This window comes from Cydia fagiglandana, chromosome 20 (genome assembly GCF_963556715.1).
Source record: "Cydia fagiglandana chromosome 20, ilCydFagi1.1, whole genome shotgun sequence".
NCBI lineage: Eukaryota > Metazoa > Arthropoda > Insecta > Lepidoptera > Tortricidae > Cydia > Cydia fagiglandana.
The window spans coordinates 11,000,927-11,013,206 of NC_085951.1; the positions used below are offsets into that span (position 1 = coordinate 11,000,927).

Sequence of the window (12,280 nt, forward strand, 5' to 3'; positions counted from 1 at the left end):
CATATGGGACTTACAAACATTCAACGAGTCTCTGTATGTATATGAAGATCATGACATAGGAATTTGCAAATGGGTGAACGAGGATATCTGTGAAAGCTACATCGACACATCATCGGCGTGGAGTTTTGCTATTGCTTACGGCACGTATGATTTGCAAAACCAGTTTAAAAACGAGCATGAATGCAAGGAACAAAGTGATGGATGTCAACGTGTTACATATTACAATGAACAAGAGAGAGCCGCATTAGAAGTTTACGTTGACCGCGGAAAGCTACGTCATTCAAACTATTCATTGGTGAACACCCAAAACGACGACGAAGACGAGGGTCCGGCTGCCATTTTTGTTATGGCGCCTGATGGAAAAATATACGTGTCAAAACGTCAGCGAGGAATACACACGTCAAGCTTCCTCGCCGGTAACCCGGTGTCAGGGGCAGGAGAAATCGAGGTCGAGTATGGGGTTATTAAGAAGATAGTTGCCTGCTCTCACCATTACAAGCCAGATCTGGAATTGAACAAACAAGTCGTCCAATCGTTACGTACGCAGGGATATACTCAACCCATTGTTTTAGAGAAGTGTCAGTAAACCAAAAAACCGCAGCAAAAAGATAGACAACAAACAAAATAAAATTCGTTTAGGTACATACATTTGTGCAGTTTTGTTAAAATAACTATATCTGTATCTACCAGTTACATAACAACACAGGATGAACAAGCGAAAAGCCCGACCATCGATCAGTCTCACCTCAACGTAATAATAAGCTCTTGTTTATCCGTACAATCAGTACCAGCTTATGAATGATTATTTTTTAAACGTCTGTACAGTCACCTGCAATATTACTCTTCGAACGCCGCAAAAATATGTGACACGCTATTATGGCTCTACAAATAAGATCGTGTCAGATATTTTTGCGGCCTTCATTGTGTAACATATTATTGCAGGTGACTGTACCGGTGGCGGACTGGTACTATAATTATAGATATAATTCACGGGCATTGTTTTTAGGGTTCGGTACCCAAAGGGTAAAGACGGGACCCTATTATTAAGACTCTGCTGTCCGTCTGTCCGTCCGTCTGTCTGACACTAGGCTGTAACTCATGAACCGTGATAGCTAAACAGTTGAAATTTTCACAGATGATTTAGTTTTGTTGCCGCTATAACAATTACACTATAATTACAATTATAAAAATAAAAAATAATATCTGGGATATATCTGATTCAGTATAAAAATTAATATCTCTATCTATTAATATCTAACTTATAAAAACATAAAAATGCGCGTTTTCCCAGAGATAAGCCCTAACTAGATCGATTTTTCGCCCCCGAAAACCCTCATATACCTATAGGAAATTTCATCGAAATCGTTACAGCCGTTTCCGAGATCCCCGAAACCAACCACCATATAGGTACTTACTGTCCCTGGAACTTCCACTGCACCCACTGCGCGCTGGAGAACTTGAACTCGAAGAGGTCGTTCTTGTTGGTGAGGTTGGAATTGGCCAGTATGTCGCCCGTGTATAGTGTGTAGATTTCAAATAGAGCCCGGCGGCTAATCCTATTGTCTATTGTTAAGTAAAACCGCACGTGCTACTTACCTGCAAAAAAGGGTCTTCTTTATTCTATTTGGCACCTGAGCGCGGGCTACTCCAACGCTCAAAAAACCAGTGTAGGTGCGCTCTCCGATAACGCGCCTTTGTTACGTATCTCGATAGCACATTTTAGACTGGTTATGTAGCATTCGACTCGCCGGCACTCAGTAACCGCAGTACATATTTTTTATGCAGGTGGTTGTGGCACGTGGCACGAGCGGTTTTACTTAACAATAGACAATAGGATTAGCCGTCGAGCTCTATTTGGAAGCTACACACTATACCAAACACGAACATGGACAAGCGGTGCCTGCGTACACACTGTCACGCGGCTCTCATGCCACGGTGTGCCCCTGAAGTGTGATGTACTTACTGCCCCTGGAACTTCCACTGCACCCACTGCGCGCTGGAGAACTTGAACTCGAAGAGGTCGTTCTTGTTGGTGAGGTTGGAGTTGGCCAGTATGTCGCCCGTGTACCAAACACGAACATGGACAAGCGGTGCCTGCGTACACACTGTCACGCGGCTCTCATGCCGCGGTGTGGCCCTGAAGTGTGATGTACTTACTGCCCCTGGAACTTCCACTGCACCCACTGCGCGCTGGAGAACTTGAACTCGAAGAGGTCGTTCTTGTTGGTGAGGTTGGAGTTGGCCAGTATGTCGCCCGTGTAGCCGCCGAACACAAACATGGATGAACGGTGCACCTGCCAACAAACGTTAAATCATAAACACACAATTCCCGTTACTGAAAATAGCACTTAATTTTTATTGAATTTAACATATAAAACCAAGTGGAACAAAACTACCCTATGGCTGCAATTGTTATGTACAATAAAGATTAACTAAATTAATAAACACAATACCTATAAAATACATTCTCAAAGTGCATTTGGGACGATTTTCAGTTTGTTTTTTTTTCGTCAGATTTCGATAAAATTTGGTGAATAGATAGAATCATAGGGATTCTGTTTTTAGAAAATAGGTTCTATAGTAAAAAACTTCCGTTAGTTACGAAAAAGTATGGAATCTTTATAACTCAATGGAAAATTATTGTTATTATATGTAAATGCACAGGCAGCCTAAAGCTGATACGTGCACATCAAACGTCCACTTGTGTTTTGAAACTACGAAAGTGTTCATCGAGTTTGTTTTTAAAAGAGTTTATCGAAGGAAGGAAGGAAGGTTTATCAAATGTTTTTAAAATTGCATACATTTTTTGTCCCAAATTGGGATTTCGTGTTTATATATCTCACTCAGAATGAGGAGTTCTTTAAACTTACCAAATTTTATCAAAATTAGATGAAAAACAAAAACAACGAAATACAAATCAAATAAGCCGCATTTAGAAAATCCACACTTACAACAGCAGAGTGGTGGTATCTCGGAGCCGGCGGGGTGCCCTGGAAGCCCACTTTGGTCCAGGACATCTCCCAGATGTCGAACCTGACCAGGTCGTTGAGCATGAACTTGCCGTTGTCGCCGCCGAACACGTATATCGCGTCTTTGTAGGCCACCGCTGTGTGCTTGCTCCGTCTGTGAACAGGTTATGTCGTTAACTCTTTGACCACCAAAGAACTGATGCCATCGGCTAGTTTCTTTTTTTTAATAGGACAATTTTACACAGATCAACCTAGTCCCACAGTAAGCTCAAGAAGGCTTGTGTTGTGGGTACAGTCAACGGTAAAAATATGGGTTTACAAATCATTTCAAAAATATGTCCCATAACTCTTATGTCAGTGAATTAAGAGCTATGGGACATATTTTTGAGTAAGTTGTCTACACCCATATTTTTACCATTGACTGTACTAGACGTCGATATAAAATTTATAATATACACATAGGTATATACATGAATACTTATTTACATAGAAAACATCCATAACTCAGGAACAAATATTTGTGATCATTTTGTGATGAACACACAAATAAATACCCTTACTGGGATTCGAACCCGGGACCTCCTGCTTCGTAGGTAGGGTCGCTACCGACTAGGCTAGGAAGCTGTTAGAGTATAATATCAACTTTGTGCATTCCGCTAAGGTTTACATGGTGCTTTGTATACAATAGGCATGTTATTAGGCATGGTATTCAAAGGGTTAAAGACCTTTCTTTGCTATCAATTGCTTTAGGCTGCCAAAATTACATTATACAGTAATGATTTTAAAAATATTACTTATAAAAAGATTCTGAAAAGATATTATATAAAGATCCTGTCCCTAATATAAATCCTTGTAAACATAAAATACATTATTTTAAGAAAAGGAATTATATAAGGATCTTAACTAAGGTGGTGACACTATAGTAGTTTATGTGACTGCTACATAATGAAAGGCATTAAAATACGAGTGTGGGTTTATGAAACGAATGAAACGAGTTTCATAATAGTATCACACGAGTGTTTTAATACCTAATTATGTACAGTTACATACACTGCTTTATCTACACACATATTATAAACATTCTATGATATATTCACTAACTTCATATTACAACCGACTTTGCTCTCTGGCGGAACTCGCGGATATGAGATGGCGTTTCCGAAATATCTTTATCGCACATTTTACACGAAACTTTTGTTATAGTTTATAGTTGCTTTAAAAACAACAAAACAAATTATTTTTTACTTATAAACTAATTAAAAGATAAATAGTAGGGTCAGTAAGGAACACAAATGTATGGAAGTGCATGCACTTTAGTCTCACGTGATGCCGCTTGGCACGATTGTTCCTTAGGTCAAACAAAGTTGATCTGGCCCGGTAGCCAGGAGATCGTACCATGCAGACCCCCCAAGAAGGGGGGGGGGGAAGGGCCGGCTCCCCAGGTCCAATCTATGCTATATTCCTTCCTAGTCTTAGCAACTAGGGCAAGTTACATATCATTTTCGTAAAACTTAGGGACGAGGAATTCATTTTTGAAATAATTATTATACCTTTCCATACAAAAAAAAAATATTTCGTACAAAAAATGACAATGTTATGTAATTTATGTGATAATTTTGGATGTTACAATCACAGTGTGGCGATTTGCACTAAATAAAAAATTGGACGATGTAGCCCATGTATTCTTTATTCTGGAAAATATCACTTTATAGTAGGCATTCATACATTTTTTTGTAATAAAAAAATAATTTATAGCGCGTGGCGGTAACAATTTCCATACAAATGGAACTATGCCCAAAATCAAAGATTAAAAATGTTTACTAAAACGTTGAATTTGACATTTTAAGAGTTTAAATATAATGCTTTAATAATTTTTCCATGCGTTTTTGCCCTTTTTTGGTACAAATTTGTTGTTTTTAGTTTTCTTCCATACAAACTTTCTCCCCCCCTATTTCCCCCCGTTAAGCGTTGATTTTATAAAATTTATTTTATCTTAAACTTAAACCTGTCGCATTTAATTGATGTTGAAAATTTCAGCTTTATATCTTCAGGGGTTTAGATTGTATGATGTCTGGAAGTAAGCAGAGTTTTGTTAGATATTATAATGTATGGGATATTATGAAATAAAATGTCTTTAGCTCAAACACATGTAGATCCTAAACTACTGAACATTTCAACCTGAAAGTTTGAACATAGATTAATTACAAAAGGTATGTTAGTTATAAAAACGAATTTAAAAATATCTACCCTTAAGGGGGGAAATGGGAGGGGGAGAAAGTTTGTATGGAAGAAAAATAAAAACATCAAATTTGTACCAAAAAAGGGCAAAAACGCATGGAAAAATTATTAAAACATTATATTTAAACTTTTAAAATGTCAAATTCAGTGTTTTAGTAAACATTTTTATCTTTGACTTTGGGCATAGTTCCATTTGTATGGAAATCGTTACCGCCACGCCCTATAAATTATTTTTTTATTACAAAAAAATGTATGAATGCCTACTATAAAGTGATATTTTTCAGAATAAAGAATACATGGGCTACATCGTCCAATTTTTTATTTAGTGTAAGTCGCCACACTGTGATTGTAACATCCACAATTGTCACAAAAAATTACATAACATTTTCATGTTTTGTACAAAAATCACTTTTTTTTGTATGGAAAGGCATAATAATTATTTCAAAAATGAATTCCTCGTCCCTAATTTATACGAAAATGATATATAACTTGCCCTAGTTGCTAAGACTAGGAAGGAATATAGCATACATTGGACCTGGGGAGCCGACCCTTTCACCCCCCCCTTTTTGGGGGGTCTGCATGGTATGATCTCCTGGCTACCGGGCCAGATCAACTTTGTTTGACCTAAGGAACAATCGTGCCAAGCGGCATCGCCTGAGACTAAAGTGCATGCTAAATGACCTTACTGACCCTACTATAAACTGTACGTCAAATGGCGACAAATGAAAACTTTTTTCACGCACGTCACGCAGCCGTAGATTTTTTAATTCAGACACAAACTAGAGTCGGGGTCGATTACCATATCGTCCGATACTAACTTACATGCGAGATTTGTCAATATTGTAAGCAATTGTCATTTGATTTCGAATAAAACGTCATCTTAACTGATATTAGAATAGGGGTCAAATCAAATTGCTTTTTTTTTCAGAGATGTTCTAAATTTGAAATGCATTAACAAATCGATTTTGATATAGTAATGAAGCTATTACCACATTTTCACAGATAAGAAATTTGCTGTAACAAAACAGTTTATCGTAATGTGGGCCATTATTTACGAATTTTGAAGGCATCATAGACAGTTTTTTGTAGTTGTTGTTGATTGATTAACGAAAAACGTAATAATTCAATTTATCTTTTTGTAGCATAAGGGTAATATGCATTATGCATTGACGTAGATATCTAAGGACTGGCCTTACGGGCAATAAGAATGAGGCATGAATGGGGCCAGTACAGTGGTGTGACTCCGCTACAACACAATTGGACGAGTTTGCATAAATTACCTTGAATTCGTTAGTGCCCGTAAGGCCAGTCCTTAGATATATGTAATTTTTGAAATAATCTTACTTGGCTCCAACAAACTCATAGCACTCTGATAACTTCTTCCATTTGTGTACAGTTTCAAATGGACCAAACTCCATCCGAAGGCTGATGTCCAGCTCATTCGGATTCCGCAGCTGCTCCGTTATCATCTTCTCCCTGCTCTGCATTCAGGCGGCTTTACCTTCAAAAAACACAATTGTTATTTAGAATAGAATAGATTTAGCTTCACTGTCTAATTAAATGATGTACCACTTATTGAGCCTCAGTGTCCAGACTAGACGGCGACGCTAGAAACCCACTTTCTTAAATATCTATTCCGGTTAAACAGGAACAACTCTTAAAATAAACGGGACGCGGAAATAGGTCGCTAAATACATGCATCCGCAATTTAGTTATTGTTTCACATATGTAAACCAAACCATATAATTTATGACTGTTAATTTTTTTAGTAAATGGAGTTAAACTAGACTTACTTTTAAAACCGTATTCAAGAAAACTATCACCTAAACAATAGCCGTGATACAAACAAACAAAATTTATCAATGAAATCCGTGTGTAGTAAGCAGAGATTGATCAGAAACGTCAAAAAATTTACATTAATTTCGTTGTTAGCATTTTTTACAGTATCGTAAAGCAACAAGGTTCATTTTTGTCCGTCTTGTACAAATCAATTTCAGCTGTTTTTTTCTACAGGGCATTATTACGAATACAAGGTATTTCGCCAATTTAGACATTGTCCGCAGTGGTTCGATAGTGTGAAACTGCTTATTTCGTTCATTAATTAAAATTGATTATGGTTGCCAACCGGCAAAAGTTTTCTTTTGTTTACACGGATTTTCTGAACGATTATCAAAAGTGACTGAAAGAACTCACGCAACGCAATTGGCGATTTTTTTGTTATATTTTCATTGTATCACATCCAGTTTCGCTCTAAACTCGTAAAACAGTGTTTACATCGGATATTCGTAAACTTTATACTATACGACATTACTGTCTATCGGCTTAAGTTACTGGTTAAAAATGTCTTCACCGGTAAGTTTTATCAGTATCATTCAAATTTGTAAACGGAAAAATTAAACGGATGGGAGTTTTCTTTTTCAATAATTTCTAGCTTTAGTTTGGTTTTAGCCTTTGATTCTTTTAAGTTTGTTACATATATGTGTTTGTTAAATTTTTAGACTGAAGAAAGCGTTAGACGGAACAGTGAGAGCGAGGGAGGCGAAGTGGAAACCCCAGAGCATGACCCCCATTACGACCCCATAGTGTCGCTGCCGCTGGTGGACGTGCAGACGAACGAGGAGGAGGAAGAGGAGCTGGTGAAGATCCGCGCGCGGCTCTACAGATACGACACGGCGGATCACGAGTGGAAGGTCAGTCCCTTTGTCTCCACAACTGTGACACAAAGTAGCTACTCATTGTATTACACGATCTTTAAAAGCTATCATTGTTCTAAATTCTATAATTTATATATTATAGCTGCTATTCAGTCAGCTTGAGGATCTTAAACATTTTTTATTGGCTGTCTTAATAACACATTTTCTTTTCTTTTAATATTTGTTATTGTTGAAGAAAGGGAGCTACTTTCTTTCTATAATGTTAATATATTATAATTGCTTATTTAATTGCAAGTATGTTCATATCTTTAATTATTAGTCTTTGTTAAGCCTGGATTTTTATATATCAGCAAGCATGATTTTTTTAGGTTATCTCATACGAAAACATATGTTTTTTATTGTAAAGTTTAGAGTAAATCTCAGATTATGGTTATTTGTATTTAATTTTTTTACATTTAGGAGATTTATTAATGTTGTGCAATCTATTGAACCTCCCCCCTATGCAGCACTTTTACCCCCCACCCCCCTAAAAATCAATATTATCTATACTAGTATCTAGTATATTTCTGTGTACCTGGCAGCTAGATATTAATGTTGTTTCGATGTACACCATGTTTTTAAAATGGTTCTTTATAAAGATATTGCAAAGGATATTTTCTTGAAAGTGTTTATAACAATCCCTTCAAGTGATAAAATTTTAAATTTTTATTAACTGAAATAAAATAAAAATTCCAACAACTCAGGAATTATGTATACCACTTGCAGAGATCTAACATTATTACCGATTGCTTGCACATACATCAGCACGGCTCAAGAGTCTCGACAAAAACAATTAATAATGTGTGTGAAAAATCAGACTAAACATAATCACTACACCTTATAAAACAAAGTTCCCCGCTGCGTCTGTCTGTTTGTTTGTGTAGTATGCTCGCGATAAACTCAAAAACTACTGAACAGTTTTCACCTATCAATAGAGTGATTCTTGAGGAATGTTTAGGTGTATTTGCTAACCGGTGCGAAGCCAGGGCAGAACGCTATTAAAAACGAATGCCTCAACTAGTTCTTGGTTAGGTTGGTATACATGGCCCCCAAGCCAAGCGCCAAGGATGCAACTGCTAAGATGTTCAAGGAGTAACTATGTACAGTCGCCATCAGATATATCGGAGCAGCCAAGGTGTTCACAATATCTGAACACGCACTCAAACGCCCTGACAATAGACACGTGTTCAGATATTTGTGAGCACCTTGGCCGCTCCGATATATCTGATGGCGACTGTACATATATACTATCAACTTAAGTATTTATCCCTATCTAATCTTGAAAGGTTTAGTGGAAGAACAGGGGTGGCTAGAGTAGATCTAGCTCGTTTAACACGCTAAATAGGCACAATGGTTGTCGATTTGGAAAATGCCCAGCAAAACTAACTTAACTATCCCTCGTCTCCAGGAGCGCGGCACAGGCGACATCAAGCTACTCCGGCACAAGGCCAACAACACGGTGCGCGTGGTGATGCGTCGCGACAAGACGCTCAAAGTGTGCGCCAACCACTTCATCACGCCCGACATCCGTATGAACGTGCACTGTGGCTCCGATAAGGCCTTCAATTGGTCCGTGTTTGCTGACTTCGCGGATGAGACCATGAAACAGGAGCTGCTGGCTATCAAGTTTGGAAATCCTCAGAGTAAGTGTTTTATTAAACCACACGGGAGCCACTCAAAGTGTGTTAACCACTTCATCACCCGACATCAGTAGACATCAGTATGAACATGCACTGCGGCTCTGATAAGGCCTTCAATTGGTCCGTGTTTGCTGACCTGCTGGCTATCAAGTTTGGAAATCCTCAGAGTAAGTAAGATACTCTTTAGATTTAGCAGGTACCTGGGAGACCGTCCTTTGCTCGGAAAACATATATAATCTATTTCGATTTTTCGCCCCTGAACCCCCCCCCCATATAGCAAATTTCATCGGAATCGTTAGAGCCGTTTCCGAGATCCCCTAAATAAAAAAATAATCAAGAATTGCTCGTTTAAAGGTATAAGATTAAGTTGAGAAGGATTATGTAGAGCGTTTTTCTTTATAACATTAAAAAACTCAATCGTAATGTACCTATTAGATAATACTGATTTACACATTTCCATTTCATATATTTTTCTGTTTTCTCATTAGGATATACAAAAAAGCAATAATCACAACACGTAATAGTTCCGTAAGCGTAGCGTCTTAAAAACTCGACTACCACAAATGCACAAATCTTATCTAACCAAATACTTTCTAATTACAGATGCTGAACTGTGGAAGGCGAAATTTGCCGAAGCGCAAGAAATAGTCCGGACCAAATGCAGCCTCTACACCCAGGATCCGTCGTCTGACGATGAAAGCAGCATCACTCGGAGCGAGGACACAGACACTCCGGAGCCAAAGAGTTCCGACAAGGCAGACGAGAAAACCACGGACAAAAATGATAAGGATTCAGATGGTGTAGTTCTCAAGCTCAAAGAGCTGACAGTGGATAGTGAAAAATCTGAGTAACTTGCTTAGTTTAGTCTCTAGTTCATTAGTGTACTGTAACATGTAATGTTTTTATAATTAGTAACGTCAAAACTGCCCCAGTTTGTAAAATATTGAATGGTGAGTTTCTTAACCTCGCATTTTACTCTTCTATTGAAGGGTTAGAAGAAAAAGGCGATTTTTGTCTTGCTCTTTTAAATTATTTGTTGTATGGCCTTAGTTCTATTTAGAGCTAGATCAAGATGCGACGCAAGGTTATGAAACAACTCAATTGATATATGAGTTAGTGTGTGGTTTTGGGATAACATGTGAAACCGAAAAAAAGCTGTAAGTCTTATTTCATTTTAACTAAAATAATACAGTTAAGTATAGGTCCAAGAGCAAGAAGACTCATTAAGGTGTCCCTATCGACATGCCTCTAAATCACAGACATAACTGATAATTAATATAAAATTGTTAATGTGCAAGCATGAAAACCCTTTGGGCGCCACGTTTGTATAATAAAATAGCACGAATTTAAAACTTATCAATGCATATAGGTATATTTTATACTGTGATGTCACTTGTTTAAGACAGTGGCGGTCAAAAGGTATCCTGATCTAGTTTGTGCTTGCTAGTTTGCGTTCATTAATCTAGGTTAAGTAGTAAGTACCAGTTCTTTTATTCAAATGGAATCTACACCAGCCAAACACATTTGTTTACAAATGTATTGCTAGCTCTATTGTCATACTATAGGCATTGGAGGTGTAGAAATATAGATTTGACTCCAAAACTATTATTGTTCGGTGGTTTACACAGCAAGCAAATTTATGCCGTTGCTGTATCGGAATATTAAAAGGCAACACCACACAGGTATACGTGTTACGGAAATACAGAACAGATAACGATTATATTACGCAGAGGCTCATTATGAGAATACACGGCAGCTCAAAACGTGAAATACTGAAATCTGATTCAGGCGTCCACAACCCAAACATAACAGATACGATTGCAAAAAAGTAGTCACATAACAGATAGTATAGCAGAATAGTGGTAAAATCTAAATATACTGTTTGGAATTGGTTTCTAGGGACACCGCTCTCTCTTTCTCGCTCTCCTTACATTACTATTCCTATCTGATCTGTTCCCATTTAGGTCTGCTTTTCTTCTTTCTTTTAGGGCTCATTTAGACGGCGCGCGAACTCGCTTGCGAGTTGCGATGTTAGTTACATTGCGGACCATTAAGGTTACATCATTCAGCCGACCGATCAAATAACGTAATGTAATTAAACTCTCATGCGAGTTCTCGCACCGTCTAAATGAGCCCTTAGGTAAACATCTATGTGAATTATAATTGTTCTATGTCGGGCGTCATCTGTTTTTGTTCTGTAATAGAATTTATAATTTAGTTCAAATATTATCCTTAACGCTTATTTAAGTTTATTGCATGTTACAGTATCTAATCATTGTTTTAAGTTGTTAAAATAAAATCCTAACTTGTAGGCATGAATGTCGTGATATTTGGATTTGAATTTCAGATTGAAATACGAGATAGAATAAGCAATGTGTAGGCCCCGTTACCATGGAGAATAAACCATAAACTTATGGGTTAGGAAAGTGTAAGAGTTTTTTCTTATTAGAATGCGTATGTCTATGGATGGCTGAGGTCCAAGAGAATTTTATTAGTATGTTATTCAACCGCGGTAATGAGGTCTATTAATATACTTTTAGTGTTAACCATGCATTTTCCAGTTTTTTTTAATGACGATATTTTACTATCCTGGCTAAATGAATTTTGTAGTTTCATACGATTTGGAATACAAATTTAAAATTATGAAGTACGTGATTTTATCGTATTTTACCGTACACAGTACGGCAGTGGTGTATTCAAGTTGTAATGAATTGTATTTTTTAAACATAGATGGATATGT

The 12,280-nt window shown here is 37.4% G+C and overlaps 2 protein-coding genes across 2 annotated transcripts in view; one reads left to right on the forward strand and one right to left on the reverse strand.

Annotated features, from left to right (window-relative positions):
• The window catches only part of LOC134674333 (leucine-zipper-like transcriptional regulator 1), a 42,286-nt gene extending 35,184 nt beyond the window's left edge, over positions 1–7,102 (reverse strand). The window contains exons 1-4 of the mRNA XM_063532367.1: positions 7,001–7,102; positions 6,552–6,708; positions 2,952–3,123; positions 2,158–2,294 (exon numbers count right to left, since the gene is read on the reverse strand). Of these exons, the coding sequence (XP_063388437.1) occupies positions 2,158–2,294; positions 2,952–3,123; positions 6,552–6,694 (452 nt within the window). The 5' untranslated portion in view covers positions 6,695–6,708; positions 7,001–7,102. The remainder of the gene's footprint in view (positions 1–2,157; positions 2,295–2,951; positions 3,124–6,551; positions 6,709–7,000) is intronic.
• Positions 7,103–7,372: 270 nt separating this feature from the next.
• Positions 7,373–12,218, forward strand: LOC134674780 (ran-specific GTPase-activating protein-like). The gene is made up of 4 exons (XM_063532912.1): positions 7,373–7,559; positions 7,706–7,897; positions 9,309–9,543; positions 10,144–12,218. The coding sequence occupies exons 1-4, from the start codon at positions 7,548–7,550 to the stop codon at positions 10,389–10,391; spliced, it is 687 nt and encodes a 228-aa protein (XP_063388982.1). The 5' UTR covers positions 7,373–7,547; the 3' UTR covers positions 10,392–12,218.
• Positions 12,219–12,280: the final 62 nt, after the last annotated feature.